At 26.8% G+C, this 20,821-nt stretch overlaps 1 protein-coding gene across 2 annotated transcripts; it reads right to left on the reverse strand.

Moving 5' to 3' along the window:
• Window positions 1–212: 212 nt before the first annotated feature.
• LOC132946195 (ornithine decarboxylase 1-like) lies at window positions 213–9,646 on the reverse strand. Of its 2 annotated transcripts, none has more exons than XM_061016066.1 (10): window positions 9,488–9,646; window positions 7,550–7,701; window positions 5,706–5,877; window positions 5,510–5,606; window positions 2,030–2,106; window positions 1,772–1,944; window positions 1,414–1,714; window positions 1,103–1,345; window positions 820–1,031; window positions 213–748 (listed from the first exon to the last, which is right to left on the reverse strand). In XM_061016066.1, exons 3-10 carry the CDS (start codon window positions 5,793–5,795, stop codon window positions 562–564), a joined length of 1,380 nt encoding a protein of 459 aa, XP_060872049.1. In that variant the 5' UTR covers window positions 5,796–5,877; window positions 7,550–7,701; window positions 9,488–9,646; the 3' UTR covers window positions 213–561. The 2 variants fall into 2 exon arrangements, with proteins under 2 accessions (XP_060872049.1, XP_060872048.1); XM_061016065.1 differs by lacking the exon at window positions 9,488–9,646 and adding an exon at window positions 7,791–7,950.
• Between the last annotated feature and the right edge of the window lie 11,175 nt (window positions 9,647–20,821).

Here is a 20,821-nt window from a genome sequence, read left to right on the forward strand (position 1 = left end):
TATAATTTTAATCCTCTAGATTGTGATACTGTTGATTTTTACAAACCGGAACTCTTAAATTTTAATTTTAACCAACCGGAACGGACGCACAGTTTATATTACGAACCGGAATGCTGTTCCGGTGTGTTCCGGTCCATTTCGAGCACTGTATATGGTATTTAGTGTAGTACGAATATTTAACAAAATCATGTAAATGTAAAATGTTACAAATATTCAGTTACCACAATTTTTCTATATTTGTCAAATAACAAACAATAGTTGGTCAGTTGTCTAATACTAGTTGTTAGTTAAACAAATAGTGATGTTAAATTATCATAATGTATTTTAAATATTAGATATTACATAATGCAACACTCCAATAAATAAAATCATAATTAAAAGAACAACAAATCTTAAACTATGGTAAAGAATAAATTAAAAGGATTAGAATTTATTATATTATGTTTATAGTTATAGGGAGCTGCCTCTTTACTCAATTCAATTGATGCTAACAAAAACTTATATCTAATTTTAAATATAATAAAATGGAGACTAAGTTATTTCATTATACAAGCAAAAAACTCATGCTTCGGGCATAGAGAACGAATTCTTCAGATGAAGACATGGATATCGTTGGGTATATTCCAAATCATTTTCATCCCATTCATCATCATCGCTGGATACTGAACGTACCATTTTGATAGTTGCAACAATGGGCACAGTTGTAAAATGGTCTTCAGATATTGGCATTAAATTTTTCAACTTTTGCCTAAAGAAATTGTTGCATGTTAAAAAACCAAACTAAATTATATTCTTTAAGACTACAACATTGAAACTTACCAAATTCTTCGACTGGCAACAGCAAAGACCTTGGGAAGTGGGAATCCATTAAATGTGCTAGCTACAGGTATTGTATAAGCTCCCATATCTTCAAAAGTAATCCAATCACCCATTCTCATCAGTGGCATATTCACCAAATCAACTACTTGATCCAAACCATCACAAGTAGGTCCCCAGATGGAACTCTGACAAACTGGACTCATTGGATAATCCTATAATAAAGTTAACATATTAAGTTAATAGTAAAACCAAACAACTAATGGTTCTATGTTATCTCACTCACATTTAAAGGTTTGGGTACAACAACTGAGTGATCATAAAGAATACTATTGAAAGAACCATACACACCATCATTAATAAAATACATGATGTGATTTTCATCATTTGAACGTTTTTTAATAGAGTGAATTTTTGTAGAGAGAGTAAATGCTGAAGCCACAAAGAATCTACCTGGTTCTGCTATGATGGTAACTCCATTGTTTGGAGGGAACCATTCATTAAGTGCATCGTTCACTATGTCTGCAATCTAAAAAATAAGGTTATAAAATAATTTATGATAAAAACTTAAGATTTCCTTTTTAACAAGAAGCATACTTTGTCCAACGAAGTGCTTTTATTTCCAGGAAATCCTCCTCCAATGTTCAACAGATACATATTCATAAAACCTAACTGCTGGGCAAGTCGGAAAATGGCTGCTGAAGCAGCAATTGCTCTTCGAAAAGCAGCTGGTTCATTGCATCCTGAACCAACATGAAAGCTTACTCCCACTACAGACAAACCCAAATCACGAGCCAATGACATTAATGCTGGTGCTTCTGTTAGAGGATCACAGCCATATTTGATACCAAGTGGACACTGAGTTTCAGTTGCATCACAACGAATTCGTATAACTAAGCTAAAACAACCAACAAAATATTAACTTTGTGTCTTGAGTTAGCTATTATTAACTTACTTGCAGGATGGATGAATAGATTTAATTTTGTACAGTTCCAGTTCATTATCAAATGTTGTCAAATCAACGCATTGGCTCATGGCATACTTAATATGTGAGGTCATTTTTGCTGGATTAGCGAATATTATACGAGATGGATTTACTCCCAAGTCCAAAACTTTTTTTATCTCGGCCTTAATGAAAAAAATGTAATTATAGAATATATATATTATTACCTAGAGTAAATATATAAAGATATATATTTTTTTAAATCCTTACTTTGGAAGCACAATCGAAATTCGTTCCAAACGCAGCCAACGTTTCTAGCACAAGGGAATTGTCGTTGCATTTCACAGCTGTAATGTATTTTCAAATTAGTTGCATACACAATATACAAGTAGAATGTGATATTATTAAATTTAAAATGTAAATAATAGCACAATGAAAATTAATAATGTATTATAGTATAGGTATTTAAAATGTTATTTTTATATACATGTTTTTAATTAATTTCATTAAATAATTAACTACATATGCACTTTAACCTTTTTCTAATCTCAGACTATATAGTTCAACGTTTAGACATCAACAAAAATTGTACCCAATAATAAACGACATCCAAATATAAAGTCTGTTCACTTAACCACTATTTTAATACTGCAGAAGTTTATGACCTGTAACCAGTGTCCAGACATTATCTAAATAATTACATTTATTTTGTGTTAAAAATATCATAATAATAATGACTGTAAAATGATCTTAACCTAGTAGTTTTACTTTTAAAGTATGATAAGTAAAAGGAAAATATGATGGGTACGCAAAATAATTAATTATCTAGATAATTTTTTTTTATTCATATTTTATCACATCTTAAATATTTTTTGACTTAATGTCTTTTATCCATCTAGATGACAAGAAATTAAATTACATAATATGCCTAATTGAGGGGTTACAATTCAAAACAGACCTTTTCCATTTCTTGAAATTTCTTTTTAGGACAGTTTATTTTTTGTTTCACTGATTTTTAAATGATTTAGATAAATTGTGATGTATTGAAAAAAAGGTAAAAAATTATAAATCAATTTCTGAGATCAGAAGTTTTTTCCTTAAAATTTTTTTTGTATATTTTTAAATTTAAAGAAAGTGATTTTGAATAAAATGTTCTTTTTCCAGGAATAAGTTTTTGAATAAAACACTGGAGTAAGTACCTTCATGACCACTTTATATGATCTTTTCATAACAATATTGTAAGAAGTTAAATTACAATATAATTAATTACTAGGTAATACTAATTTAAATTAAACTAAAAAAGTTCACAACTTTTTTTTTATTTTAATGATTTTATCATTGATAACAATAAATATGGATAGGCCACCACGATTTTCCCTCCAAAACTTATCTTGTCATCTATGATTTCTATAGTTATATTTAAGTTAGGTATGATATGTAAACATTTTTTTAAATATAAAATAAATATAATTTCATTTCCTTGAGTACAATTTTACATTTTAACTATTAAAAATATAATAACTTTTTTTTTATTTGTGAGACTATGACAATATAAAGTAAGTACATTTTGAAAAAAAAATTAGTCAAAATATTAAATTTGTAAAAATTAAAAAAGTACTTTTTGATAAAAAAAATGGAAAAAAAAACGTTTTGCTCGGAAATTAAGGAAATCGCATATTTTGCTATGAACTATTTATTTCTCCAATGCTGACATATGAGGAAAAAGTGCATTTTGTAGGAAATTGGAAATAGATCATTTTGATTTAAATGTGCACCTGGAAAAGGAACGTTTTGCAGAAAAACACGATTTTAGATCGACTATTTCATAGGAAATAAGTGAGGTTAGCCAAAAATTAACCTCACCATTTGATTTCCCGCCATTATTTCTACTAGAATCAATATCTAACTCGATTTTGTCAAAAATGGAAAAAGTCTGTTTTGAATTGAAACCCCTCAATTATACTAACATGTTAATATACTAAATTATATACAGTTTTCATGTTCAATTTTTTTATGATTTCACATGACCTAACCTACTGTGTACTTTACACAATTAATCCCTCATAATATACCAAATTATTAATAAAACAGTTTTTTTCTTTTAACTCAACTATAGAATACACAAAAATTGAAAACAATTATACTCTGAAAATATTAATTTAAATAATAAATAATAATCATCTGTAAAATATTTAAAACCTGATTGTTCATCAAACTACCTATTCAAATATAAATTGATAATAATAAAATTAAATTCTTAAAAGTTTGTACTATTTGATGAATAGCTCAGTTCAAAAGTTTTAATGATTCTAATATACTTTACAAGTACTAATTACTGTTCAACAATGTATTTTATTTAAGATCAATAAGATTTTTTTAGATTCATAGATAAAACATATTATGGCATGAGACTTTAACTTATATGCATAGATGTACTCTATAGGTATTCCTATATAGTATTTTCTGTTCTAGAATATTATTTTAATGAACAAACAAGAATATAATGTACAAGATATATAGGAATATTTAAGAACAATATATATATGAACATACAAGTATACAAATTACAAATGTCTTACAATTTTAAAACTACGTAAAATAGAAAGAAGTTTCTACAATTCCTAGTACTTGTAAAAATAGACAACAGATACTGAAAGTTATATTATTAAGAACCTGATCCTAATATTAATTTTTCAAAATACCTACTGTGAAAACAATGATTTATTTTTTCTACAGTTTCAGAAACTGACCTGAAGAGAATTTCCGTACAATAGAGCCAAATCCTAATACTGACTTGAAAAACTCATGTATAAAACAAATAAGCACTTCTCGTCTTGAATATCCTTTAGTTATTTTTCATCAAAAACCCAAGATTCTTGATTCTAGTTTTTATATATATTGAATCTATGCGGAGTCCAAATGACAAATCTGAACGAAAAACAACTCCTAAATCTGATATATTTAATACATATTTTTTATGGTCAGTTTTACAAGAAAAATTATGGTATTATTTTCATTTGAAAATGGACATATAAGTATTGATCACATTTAATTTCATATGGTTAGGTATCACTGTTTATTAGAATTTGATTTAATTATTTCTACATAAATAATAGCTATCAGTTCATTTAATTACAAAATGAGTACTAAATCACTCACAAATTACAAAACACAATATTGCTACTATATTAAGACACTAAACATTTTAATAAAAACAAATGATAACAACGCCCAGAGGAACCTTTGAATTGGACAAGTGTTTAACATAGTAAAATTAATATTTACAGTTTATGATCTGCCGATTAAAATTTGATAAATAAAGATGAAATGTCGCCTTATAAAATGTAATATATTTAATATTGTGACTAAATTGAATACCAACTTAATATCAATAAATGTTTTAAATTCATAGAAAAAACACAACACAAATAATTTGTTTAAAACCCAAAAAAAAAGTAATAAATTCATTATTATACAATAGAAGAGCAAAGCAACAAGTCCAATATTATCTACAAATAAAATGTTATTTGAATTACATATGATATATTTTGATCATTAGACACAATATTATCATTTTTGGAATAATTATTATGTAAATTAATTGAATGAAAAACAAATGGACTAAACATAACCTAAAATACTATTTGAAATTAATACTCATTGTTAAGTCAAAATAAATAAATTTTACTATCACCTTATATATTATGTAATATGAAAATATAAATAAATAAAATTTTCATTCAAACTCACCATAAAAAGGTTTTACCCGTGGTAACTTTTGCTGCCATATTCTTGCTTTATGCACAAGATCACCAACATCAAATATATAAAACGGATCTGATATTTCCTAAAAAAAAAATATAGTATAAGGTACATGAAATTATATAGTAGGTTGTGGGTATCACAAAGTAATAAAGTATAAATTATAACAATAAATAATAGCTACCTTTGTTCTAACTATGTCCTTTATAATTTCTTCAACAGTCACTTTATTATCAATGACATGAATTTGTTCTTCAAGTCCACAAATTCTCATGCTTATTTCGCTTGTACAATACAACTAGTGTCTTAGATACTATATTTAATCACCGAAAATGTTAGTGAATTGAAAAGGTAAACTGTAAACAAAAAATATTTGTTTAACACTATGACGTCTTCATTTAAAATGTCAACTATTATTTACTAAGATAAATTTATTTAGTAAATAAATATAATATGGATATGTTGTTATAATTTAAATAAATATTTAACAAAACACAATCAATAAAAATAGTATAATTGGTAATCGTTTAGTATGTGACCTACCAAGACTATATATTATCTATATTATGTACGGGCAATTTGCGGGTACTGATCTATTAACAGGATGAATTTTTCAAATTTAAGTAATATACAAAGTGTGTTTCTAAAAATATATTAAAAATTAAATAAAATTTTTTCACAACATAATTTTATGACATTTTTTGAATAGATTTGACATTCCTATGGCTGCTATGTGTATTCATTCATTTTTTTTAACTCATTTTGACATTGTTAAATTTAATCCTGTATTATTTGTATATTTTATTACTATTTACTAATCTATTAATTAAATAATTATTAACATAATTTTATGATTATTAATTTAACTGTTTTTAAATTAGTTATTGGTCCCGTAGATCACATACTAAACAAATACCGTATAATTTATAAATATTTTAAAATAAGCTCAATGGATTAAGACATATTAAGTAACTAAATTTAATTTAAATATTTTTAAAAATAAAATTCATACAAATATTTACACGTACTTACATCATTTTACTATTTTTAAAATAATTTTTGTTTTTTAAAAGATATGTTAAAAACTAAATTTTTTTTAAAAATATATGTAAAATATAATATTACAATTTAACATAATATGTATCTTACAACTGTTTTAAGCTCATAATAGGCAATTCATAAATTTAGAATATTAATTTAATTGAATACATTTTTTTTGTCAAAATACAATGATAACATCATAAAAAAAAGTTTAAAGTGCAAATTCGATAACAATTTGCTATCAAATATTTAATTTAATTTACTTCTTAAGACACATCATGTTACTTTATCTAAAAAATTAAATAGTAACGAGATATATTGTCTATGAATACTAATTACTATTATCTCTATTAAGTCTTACTAAGATACTTAACATAACTCATTAGTCATAAAAACAATATAGAATAGAATTAATTGATTTATTTGATGTATAACAATAATTAAATTCAACGTAGGTAATAAAATTAAATTTTCAAAACACATTACAAAATTCAAACCATTTAAAATATTTTTACTTTAATATAGTAGGTAAGTAACATGTATTTAATTTTGAACACTTAAAGTTTATCTTATAATTTTAATTAGGTATAAAAAAAAAAAACGTGTTTAATCATTGTGTAGTTATTTCATATCATGTTACTAAATAAAAGAGTTAATCATAGGTACTAAAAATATTAAACAAGCAAATACCTAATATATTTTATTATTTTAAAATAAATAAATATGAATAACATAAGAACTGTATTAACAAAAATACATTATTTGTTAAAAATAAAGTATTAATACAATTTAGGTACAGATTTGTTTAATAAGAAATGACACCATTCATTCAAGAAAATTAATAATTTATAAAATATTTAGTGTCCAATAAAAATATATTTTTATTAATATTGTAATAAAATACTGTTTAATACTGTATACTGCTATGTTGTATAATAAAAAAAACTACTATATTCTTGTTTTACTACAAGGGAATATATTACTTACGAGGCAGCTTTGTAGTGATATTTTATTCAACAGTGTAACGCTCAATTACAATGTCAGCAACGCCACGGTGGATCTACGTTTAGTCCAGATTGCCAATTCACTGTACGCCAAGCGTTTCCTGTTGCACACCACTTTACCAGCTGACGCTGTCCCTGAAAATTAATTTTTTCTCAAACATTTTAACTACATAAACATTAGAAAAAAACTTAATACAAAATTAATCTATTTCTTAACTACCTACCCTGGTGTTTTGAAAAATACTATTATTTGCATAATATATAAAAAATAACCAAATGTATGTAATTGAAACATGTAGCACAGAGAGCTATAAGCAAAAGAATGAAAGCTGCTAATGGTAACGTTTTTGATGTATCAGACTAATATTTATCTTATCAGCTCATACAAATAAAGATCAAAGGGCATTATTTAATTATGTAATAAAGGCAGCAAGGCGCCATTTTTTAAATTTATTCTAACATTTAATGATACCATATATTATGTTAAAAGCGTTTTTTGATTTACCTTTCAAATTTCAATTTAATCAAAAATAATTTTAAAAAATTTAATTTAAATTCAATTGCTTTTTAATCTAATTGTTATTTCAACAAATATTATCTAATCACGTGCTCAAATGACTGTCATAGATAATAATACACTTGACATTTAAATGATAAGTACAAATAAAGAATACCTAGCTAATATTCTAAAATATTTTTCGAAATTCTATATTACATTTATTGTTTATTACATTGTCTATGAATAAACTTATAAATGTTACTGAGTATCTTTTGAATGATGAAGGTATATTAATAGATATAGGTGGTGCACAACAACAATTTTAAAAGATTACAATATGAAACAATGAGTATTATTGAATAATCATAAAAGTTGCGTGTATTTTCCTATATCATGTCATCCTCACTCTGCACATATAGTCAGTCAACACTCAAAACACTCAAATACATAACATAAGGGATCCTGAATTTAAGTTTCATTAAATTGACCTTGAACATAGTACAAATAAGTGTTTAACAATATAACATTGTCAGAATTTAATCACTTTTAATCTATTCTTATTTCCTACTTGGTATTAAAAACATATCTAGTATTTTCTAATATAGTTCCTACCAAACATTTTGTCAAAAGTAGGTAGGTAGTTAATAACACTTTGTATTAGATTATTATTTGAATTAAATAAATACAATAAAAAGAATGTGTCCTACATTGTACGTCAAAATATTACATAACAACTGGTGGTGAATGAATATTATGTATTTTAAGGTATTTATTATATTGAAAGTGCAATTTAATTGTATCAGCTCCTCATTTGAGGTGCTACCTCTCTACCAACATTATGAATTAAGTATTATAAGATTATGCATTTGTACAAATTAGGGGATTCTACCTACAACCCCCAAAAGTAAATTTAAGTTTATACCAAAGTTTTCCTTAGAGTACTAAATTCAATATTATTTTTTTCGTCTTATATTTTGTAGATATTATATTGCACTTTGGATACCCTTATAATGTAGGCTATTGAGCCTATGACAATGTGAGCACAAAACATTGTTTTCATTAACATATTTCCATATCAACTTGGACTGATAGGTGCCAAATGTTGGGTTTACTTATGACAAATGCTATGGATGATTTAATACCAATATAAAATATAATTTAGTATTGCAGTGATTTTGATGTGAGTGGGCGGTAAGTTGATCTTTAGTAATTTCGTATCTAATAATCTCAAGGCATCCTGGCAAAATACATCTATGTCAAAATGTATAAGAGGATGAAGAGTAAAATGTGACGTTCACCTCACTTACAGCATAACAGGTGCCCCCCAGCGATAAATGTTGATCACAGCGACGTTCACAAACCGCGACTGTCCGGCGTCCGCTGCTTATAAGAATCAATATTATTTGAACGAACTGTGCTTACCTTAGAAGTGGAACACCACCCTAGCTGGATTCTGTTTAATGGCGAAATTTTGACTGTAGGTTAGAAACAGGTAAAAACGAAAAAAAATACATAAATTTTAAAGACGTTCGGACAGACGGGAGCGTAGTGTCGAAAAGGACGAAAACATGTATTTGCGATACTAAAAAGATAATTATTGTTTTTATCAAAACCGTAGGGAAAAAAATATATGGAAAAAACACATGGAAACAGTGTGACCTCGAGCAAATATAATTATGGTTGTCGCGAGCGGACCAAAATTGTTCTATCACAAATGTCAAATCACAATTGCCCCGGCGTGTGGCAGTGGCGAGTGTTGAATGTCCTTCGAGTTTCTACCCAGACACTGACTAAATGGACAGGTGAATACAATTCAACTAGGTACCTAATATTAATTATAATAATTAATTTAATGATACAACACTATGGATATAATATATTTATTATCGTTACGTTATTTCACATTGGCCTCAGGTATGGCACTCGGCACTAGTCGGGAGGGGATACAAGGGTGTGCCGTCGCACACCCTAAAAATCCAATTGCCTGTATAATAGTAATATATTATGAAATGAGCCTTTGGCCTATCCGATACCTAGTCTATAACTCTGAACTCACTGCTTTTAAATTAACATTTTACTACGTCGTCACGCCGCGACTTGTTTGTCGTCACTTCAACATCGCCACGTCGCTGACAAATAATTCGTTATTTAATATTTTTATGTATAGGTATACCATTTGACATGTCATATACTCATATCATACCAACAAACCAATACTCTCAAAATATCTGTTTTGAATTTTCGTCTGTCAAAAATCATTGGCTATGGGTAGGTAGTATGCGTATAGTTCAAAATAATCGAAGAATTATTCGACCAAATATCGATTCTATATTATTATGGACTAGTGGAGTATTGAAGTATAGTACCTAAATACCTATATGTTGTATGTATCTACTCAGGGACGGATCCAGGGGGGCCTAGGGGCCCAACGCCTTCAGGCATATTATTTCTCCAATTTTCAAAGGGAATTTTACATAAACATAGACAGTTTTGGAAAAAGCGACAATATGAAAAGACGTTTGGATTATGTTATCTAATATAAGTATAACCATTAATTGATTTATTACACTAAGATTATACTAATATAGTAATATTGGGAAAAAATTTTTAATTTAGAATCAAATGTATATTGTTATGGTATTTGTGTTGTAAAATAATTGTTGAGCCCCCTCCTCCCTGATCTTTACACTGGATCCGTACCTGTACCTACTAACTTTTACTTATACAGTTATATCTATTTAAACCAAAACACTCGTCACAACAGCAATCTCTGAATTATAATAAAAAACTCCTGCCAATAAGGGGCAACAATTCTGGAAATGTAGGTACCTACTTACGTTGAGTAGTGTCCAAACAAGGCTGGCCGCAAAGAAAAATTCAATCCATTTTGACAGTCAAAAACGACTTCAGGAATAACTATCACGCCTCGTAGAATAGTTGGATTTTTATAATTTTTTATTTGAATGAGGAAAATTGTATTCTGGTCGCATTGAATTCCGATTTATTGATTAACTATAAATAACAATAGGAAAATACATATCAATATAATAGAACATTTGTGATTATTTAGACGTTTATTAAAACTTTTGAAAATAGGTAGGTACAGTTATTAAAATGTAGAGTCTAATATAGTAATCTGACTTGTACAAATACTTCCTATTTCAAATTAAAAAAAAAAACTAATTAAATCTGACTATTTCACGCGCGAGACGTACGTTTTCCTACGAGGTAAATGTTAGTACTAAAAATGCGTCGACTTCGAATTCCAACACCCATAATAAGGATTTTTAACCATTAATCACACCCCCCCCCCCCCCAAAAAAAAAAAAAAAAAACACCTAGATCTGCCATAGATTCTTAGTCCAGCAATAAAAATATCTATTTGCCGTGTAACGTCTTGCATGATGCCGTGATGCGTGTTGACGAGTTGTGCGCACGACTATCCCTACAGGCTGCAGCTATTATAATATGAAACATGAAATTTCTATTAAGTATAAATCGGGGATAACGATAACCTATAAATTAAAAACTTAATGAGCGTTTATGAAAGCGGAGGTCAGTGACTATATACAGACAGAAAGGATGACGCGAAACGTTATAATTAAACCACTTTATATCACCAGCATGACCACATGGCACATGTAAATATTAAAATAATGAATAAACAACTCTATAACATGCGAGCGTTACATTGTTGTTTTTCTAAAACAATATAATATAATATAGTATAACCAATTAGAACACTGACCACTGTTAAAAATTAAAATGTCCTAATTTATTATTTAATTATATTTGCTGAGTGCCAGAGTGCTGATTAATGATGGTGTACTCTTGTCCATCTACACTTTAAACTGTTTAACTTTCCTAAATCCTAATTATTAATTAATTGATCGTCACGATGATTATGACTTAGCCGACTTAGGTAGGTACATAATTACGCAGGGATAACAAACATAAAATAAATTGTCCTACTTAGGATAATAAATTATTCTCACTAAGGGCCAAGGGGCATTCGCATTTTGCATAATATACTGTATTGATTCGACATTCGTGCAGTATTTTGATGCATAAGAGCGTAACTACACTCTAAGAGTTGGTAACACCATTGAGTATTGAGTATATTTTGTAAGTACAATATATACTCAATGCACAATGGTAACAAGTAAGCTATATAGTGCTATACAATTATTGTTATTACTGTACAGTAGTAGTACAAGTTTAATATTATACTTTATCGACATAATAAAGTGTAAAATAATAAAAGTACCTACTATTAGTTTGTAATAAATAATAATTACATCATGTACAATTTTCCATTTGAGCACCAAAGGGGGTGGTACAATTTTGATTTTGATTTTGATTTTTTGGGTTAGGTAAAATTTTTTTATTGATAGGATGGTTGTAAATTTACTTTGTTAATTTCTATATCGGTATATATTTAATTTTATCATAGTTCTTGGAGCATCCCCCACTTAAAAAATCTTGTTTGTGCCACTTAGGTACAAGTGAAATGTACTAAACATAGTAAGCGGTGTATCTACGCATATGGAATACTTATTACTTTCCCATTTACCCATTATTCGGACTAACGTCCGACGCGTAATTTAACGATCCGAATGGCGAAATCGGATAACAAAGCAGGTTCTCCTACGTAGCATGTCACTGCATGTCTGCATGACAATATTGAAATTACATTAAAAGAATCCGGAAACAATTGTTTCGTAGGATTAGGTATATACGTACTGTAATTTAAAGTCTAGAAAGTCTAAAAAGTTAAAATCGTAGCTAAGGTGTTTTAGGAATCTACATTTATACGAATATTATATAACTAAATAATAATTAAGGCAGTTATTTGAATATTGCGATAAATATATTATTATGCAAGGAGATATTATTCATATTTCGTATTCTATCCTTCTTCTTGTTCTACTTATTAAATCAAAATATAACTATTATATTTAATATTACAGCGGTAGCGTATACACTGTATACGCATATATACTATATAGTTGAAGGTATCTGTAGTTCAATCAGTGGTACAAATAGGGCGGAGGACCCGGGGCTTTATGTTGCAATGTAGTCAATGTATAGGTATAAATAACCTGCAGCTCACTTATTTAATATTATCATTGAGTGTATATATTGTATATTGTATATATTGTACAATGTATTCATATATACGTACGTCTCAATGATATTATAATAAATGGAATTAATAAAAATCTATATATTAGCCACTTAGGTACGTTATAACTTATAAGGTTATAAGTTATAAGTTATAAGTTATAACATATAAAAAGTATAATTCTTCATTACAAAATATATTAATATTTATTAAGTACAACATTCGCAAAAAAAAATGTTAAAATATCATGCGCTATTATACATTTGTTAACTTAAAACCTAATTAATGTAAAAATACATTTTTATAATTTTTAATTTTTCTTGTCCATCTTATATTTTAATTGTTCACAAAGAAAAAATCAAGATAAAATATACGATAACAGATAAACACGACATTTTGCGGTCCACAATAGGGATTGAGATAATTCAATAATAAATTGTAAAGGTACCTTTAAGCTATCTAGCTTTATCTATCAACAATTACTTACACAATTACACGTGCAGTTAAGTACCTATTACACATTTACATGACATTATACGAGTTACGACAACAATAATTATTGTTTTTATAATTATATCAATAAATAATAATTAATAATATATCCGAATTCTTTTTTAACCCCGCGGTATTGTATTATAAATCATGTTTTCTAAACTATAAAAACAAATAGGCGAATTACATAAAAAAAAATAGACCAATGCCAGGCAACCAGGGGCGTCTAAACTTTTTTTACTCGAGTATCTAGTATCTACGGGCCTACCGCATACAAATAAAATATTCTTTATAATCATATTCACAATTTTTAGTTTTATAGAAATTCAATACTTAATACACATAATACATAAGTCCAAGTTTTTAACGATTGTTACGTCATGGCGTGTGATATGAGTTTAGTATTGTGTATTTTCCCCGTATACGACCTATACTTTGGAACAACAGCTGTATAATCGCAGATTTTTTTCTCAGTAGGTAATACCTAGTTAGTTTGTGGCACCGAAGTCCATGTAAAACGTCAGGCCATTTTCATCATAACTTTATACTATGAGCATGAGTATATATTTAAGCTATAATACATTATATGTACCTAAACATATATTAAGCTACTTCTATAAATAATTAAGATATTGAGATCACAAAGTTTTGAAATTGCCTTACCACATTTTAAAAACTTCGGCGCCAATGCTCAGTATAATCATGCTTCTGAACTCAACATTTAATTTTAATTTAAGTAAATTAGTACTAGGGTCCAGATAGAATATTTGATACTGATACTGATAACAGATAATGTACGATAACTATTACAATGTCAATTTATGAAATGATACCTATCTATTAATAATTTTCTCATCGTATTTCTTACCATTCTTAACAATGCATTAATAATTTTAAAAAGAAAACACTTAATTAAATTTCCTACTTGTAGCAACTAATTTACTAATAATATATAGGTACTTATAAGAAATCAAAATTAAAAAAGACAAAATAAGCATGTAATATTTCTTAGTAGTTTGTATTAGATATACTTTATCCTTATGAATAACTTAAATTCAACCGTGTGATGTGATCGCAATATTGGAACTTGGAACTTGGAAGTATCTATATTCTACGTAGAGCAGTTATTAGTTATTACTTATTACTTATTAGTCTAAGCTCAGGGGGATAGCGAGGTTGTATATAATCTAATAAATAATTTTTATATTATTTACACCTATATATAATAGATTGCAAACTAATATAATAAACATCGAAGTATACGGTTGGTTTTAAAACTAATAACTTGTAACTTTTACCTCTTGATAATGTTAAAATATACGTTTATTTCACAAACAAATAAATATTATCTAAAAATTATTTTAAAAGTTAAAAAAATATAATTTTTTCTTAAATAATTTTTTATTTCCATACCTATTATAAGTGCATATTTTAATTTGAATATTTAGACATTTTTTTAATGTTCATTAAAGTTTATAATATACATATACCTAATAGTTGTAGACTTTAATGTTATTTCAAATTTAAGTTCAAAGTACAAAAACACACTAGGTCAAAAACTTAATCCTATCAATATAACATATTGATTTATGAATTGATATTATTTAAGACTATAAATGGTTTATTAATTATAATTAATATAATTTATTTTAAGTTATAATTGGAATAGTATACAGAATATGGTAGCCAGTATAGGTATTCAATTTATCAATTTATCTATTTATAGATTACTTTTCTATATTCCTTCAGTCTTAACTGAACAATTTTAATTGGTGTTAAATTAAAATTGTGCATATTATTTATTATATCTATAGTCTCTAAACTATAATAGATATGAATATTTTCAGAAAAATATTTTGCTGTATAGGTAGAATGAGAAATTATAAAAATAAGGAATGCCATTAGAAAAACTCACTTACAACAAGTAATATTGAATACATTTGGTTTGTTTTTATCATTAGTGTACACTGTACAGTGTATTTAAGTTATATAATTGGGCATTGGCACCTATATTATAATATAGTCAGATACACTATAGAAAATATTTATGGGGTAGTTAATTGTACATATAGACATATAGTTATATAACTTATAACTTATAACTTATAGATTATAAATAGTAATAGAGAGCCTTAATATATACCTAATTATCTAGACTCTCTAGATAATAAGTATCCATCAAAATGTATAAATTTAATATTACTTAACTACCTAATTAAGTCCTTATAAGTATATAAGTAAATATCTGCAGTGACTTAGTGACAGTGGCTAGTGCAATACATTTTTCAAGTAGACAAAATATAATAATTTAAGTGTCTTTTGTTTTTTAATTTACAAAAATTTCGATTTTAGTTTAGGTTATACCATAATACAGTAATACACATAATATTATTGGATATAACATAAAATTCATAATATCAACCATCGTAAATTATAAAATTGCGTGGTCGAGAAAGATCATGTAAGTAAGTACACTCTACGAATTGGTACATATTATTAGAATAATAATTAGGTATATGTACCTAATCTACATGAGACGTCGGTTTAAAGTTCAGACCGATTATGTTATTAGGTATTACAGAAACTAATACGGCGTAGAAGCGCATATAACACATTTTTCGATTGACGGCGTACCGACTTTGTAGCGTGTATACAATTATTATCAACTGCTTTATTCAACACACTTACACACCCATTCTATTAAATAATATAAACTATTATAGTTTCTATAATATGGCCATAATATAACTATCATAATCTCTAAAATTAAAAATGGCTGCAATAACTTGAAATTATTTTTTAACATTATAAAGGATAGACGATATTTATATTATATTATCCCATCAAAAAACGTGACATATTTTAGAACGTTAAAGTAATGTTTGGGGATTTTTAATTGCTACGTTTAAAATGCACTGACGGGGTTTATGAGATATTTTATAAATATTGTTAATTTATTAAATATGATCCGTAAAAGTAGAGTAGGTAGAGTTACACACTGACATTTGATTTGCACACATAATATAATTACTCGCTGTCTACAGCAGATATAAAGTGATATAAAACTACGTTATAATTATTGAAACATAATATTATATTGTAAAATAAGTGCGCTTTAATTAATTGTTTAGAACTCTATATTTGATCTGATACACATATTACACATATTACACGTTACTTGTAAATTACAAATGCTGAGTGATTATAAATTAATTGCTGGTTTATATACATAATACAAGGTGTAACAGAATTATCTGACGAATGAAATAACTTTTGTTCTAACTTCTAATAAATATAAAATGTTGTATATTAAAGACGCTTGCGCTACAATTCCAGTATATATATATATTTATTTTTTTATAATACAGAAAATAAAATATTTTGATGGTAAAAATTTTTTATTTTAGTTAAATAGTTTTTTTTTTACAATTTTTGAAATATCAATATTTTTTGTACTAAATTTATTCAAAACGTAATAACTATGTTCAAAATATTATTTTTAGGTATTTTCAGACATAAATAAATCTTAAATCATTAGTTATCCATATAATTTTATAATTTTTTTCATCTGTTTAACTTGTATCAATTCTTCATTTTTATTTATCAGGTTTTTCTGTTATATATTTATATATATTTAAAACAAACAATTCATTTTCGGACGGTGAACAATTTATTAGGATATTTTTTTTTCAAAATTATTATATGTCTCACGCAGTTGAATGTTACAACGAAGTTCAATAACATACAGGTTAAACAGAGATATTTTTCATGTTTTGGTGGGATTTTTCAGTCATAACTCTCATATTATATTCTGATACAGGTGAAGTATATAATATAATCTACCAAGATAACAAAATATGATTATAATTTAATGTGATTTGTTCGAATCAATGTGATATAATTAGACGTACAAATGAAACTTGCTTAATAAACTACATAGAAGGTACCTCTTAGTACCTATGATAAAATATAATATATAAGACTACTATGATTTATCTCACAATATCTTATCTTACATTTTTACATCATACTGCACTTCTGCAATAATAAGCAATTTGTTGTACCTCAATGCCAAACATCAATACCATCCCACCATCGCTAAAAATGTAGCCTACTATATACCTATGTATAGCTAATAGCTTATACAGGTTACCATACCAGATTAATATTTTGTATTACTTATATTATAGTATTACATGAACTGCAGGGAAGCTGGTGATGTATAGTTGGTTATGGTCTAGCGGTGAGACAAGGGGTTGTCCTTTAGTGGGGAGTTGATAGATGGGGATAACTCGTACTTCTCCACCGTGGTGAAAAATACTATCCCATGCTCTGTGGTGTATTAATTAATTGTATACCTACGTTTACTTATCAACTTATGATAAAGTTGTAACAAACGTTTCAAAAGCTGTGCTATTCCAACAAAACGTCAAAATGACTATTTAATTTTTAATCTAAAGGACGTTACGCACCCGTACATAATATATGTAGAAACTACAAATCCATCAGACAAATAGAGAACACAGCAAAATTGAGTTCAGCATTTCCAATCTAATTTTCATATCAGAGTAAATTGGCTTAAATTATCAAACTTAAAGATTCTCATGGTGTGTTCACATTTGAGTTCTTGCGTAGATTTTTACATTATTTAAATTATTAAGCGAGTTATGAACATTTTTAAATTACATACCCGCTTGAAAATTAAAATATCGTAAAAACAGACGTCCAACACAGATAATTGTTCTTACCTTAAGTTTGATAATAGATCAATTTACTAAACTATTTAAGCTAACAACACAAAATTGAACCTGCTAAACGTATATTTTAATAGTTCCTATTTTTTTTTTTATAAATGTTATGCGGTATAGTAATATCATTGATTAAATATACAATGTGTACAATGGTAATATGGCGAACACACATGCGGACGAGACATCCACTCGACTATTTTTGTTCTTCGGAGTAGGTAATTCCTAAATTTTTGACAAAAATGAAAAATAATATTATGTCGCGTCTTTACCGAATTATGAAAAATGTCTTTATATTCTGTTATTTGATTTTATTGCCTTTAATATTTTAAATAATCAAGCACCTTTGAAAAAAATGTGTTGAATTTATTTTTATTTATTATATTTTTTAAATTACCTACCTACTGAAATATTTTACAAGAATTTAACAAATTATGTTGGAATGGACAAAATGATATGTTAACTCGGCCCGTGAGATTACGTTCATTGTTGTAGACTTAACAGCAATAACAGGTAAAAATAGGTCAATTGGTAATAATTATTTCGAAGAAAATTACTTACAGAAACACGACTTGGTTTAATTGGCAGGCAACAGAAAATGTATCCAAGTATACAAAGTTAAAAGTTGCAGGAAAAATACGCTTAAAAACACTAAAATAGCAAAATATTAACTATAAATAACTTATTACTACGTTTAAAAATATAAATAATTTTGAATTACATTTTCATACTGGATATATATATTAACTAATATAACCATTTAATAATATTTATACACAAACTTATAGGGTTCAACAAATTTAATATTTATATACTCGAACTCGATTCCGCATGATGAAATAAATGCAGCGTTGCCGTACCGTAAAACATATATATATAAACAAAGATATTATTGTAACGTATGATTTAAAACGTATGATGTTTAGTGCATTCGGCCACCATAAAAAAAGGTTGCCAAGTCGGGGACGGTATGTACAAGTGTCTTTTTTAATTTAGTGTTAGAAATGGAATATTTTCTAAACCGGAACGCATTTTTTTTTGCGTGTGGATGGCCACTTCGCACAAACCCTCTGTGAGTGAAAAGTTGTAAATTTAATTTAATTTATTTTTCTGATATTTCTTATAAATTCACATCACGTGCGGTTGTGCTTATTGTAAAAAATAATACTTTACAGATTGTACAATAAATTATTAGATTAAAAATAAAAAAGGTGGGTAAGTAGATGTCACTCTGCTGTACACTAGATTGCAATTGGTCACTGTATAATAATGGATGGTATAAAATTTGAATTCAATGATAAAATATCATTGTATACGAAAAACAATTTTGAACGGTTTGTCCACGTCTTGTCAGTGTGGATATTTTATATTATATTCATACTGTTATTACTTATATTAGTTATTAATACAGTAGCCCGCTAGTCGGTAAGTTGAATTAATATTAAAAAATTAGAACAAAAACAATGTTTTTATACTTTTGAAATATTTTGGTTACAGAATAACATACTTACGTGGAACCTTATTTTAAATTTTCAATCCTTAGCTATAAAAGTTGATTATTTTATACATTTTTAACTACAAAATCATTTTAAATTTTTTAATTGATAAATATTTTAAAAAAAAATGAACTTTAAATGCTTATAGAAAGAATTGTGCAAAAATATTTTGAAAATTTTATCAAGTATATGAATTAATAAAATAAACATATGATATAAATTTCAAGTGTACGATTATTTGTTTTTAATTAATTACAACAATATAAGAAGATCGCTACTTGAGAAATCGAGTGAATGTCCAATAATGTAAAAATTTCAAACTCTCATAAAAATTTAATTTAATTTTTTTATAGACATTTTTTTTTGATTAAGGTAGACAAACTTATGAGGAATCTTATATTACATTTTCAAACCTTGGATTTAAAAATAAAAATATTTTTGAATTTCTAACTCAAATTAATTTGCACATTTTCAAAAAAGAGATTTTAACTTTAAATGCTCATAAAATATGCTATGGATTTTAAATATTTTCAAATGTTATTGAGACAATATATTAGGAGCCATGAATTAATTTGTCAAGCTTATTTACCCAACAAATAAAATGTTATTAATATTCACAGAAAAAAATTGGAAACTGAAAATATCTGTAAATAGTTCAAAACAAATCGAAATATTTTGAACATTAATTTATCGTGTATAGAAAATGCGAATATAAACAACCAGTGAAAATGTCATGTCCACTCTAAGATAAATGGTCGGATCTATAAGTTAATTTACGCTTTGATTCTTATACATAATAGCTGTTACTCAATTTTACATTTATCGTATTAAATTATATAGAATAATTAATATCAGCCTAAATTACCAAACATAATTATAGGAATATAGAAAATTA

Source organism: Metopolophium dirhodum, chromosome 6 (assembly GCF_019925205.1).
Source record: "Metopolophium dirhodum isolate CAU chromosome 6, ASM1992520v1, whole genome shotgun sequence".
Classification (NCBI taxonomy): domain Eukaryota; kingdom Metazoa; phylum Arthropoda; class Insecta; order Hemiptera; family Aphididae; genus Metopolophium; species Metopolophium dirhodum.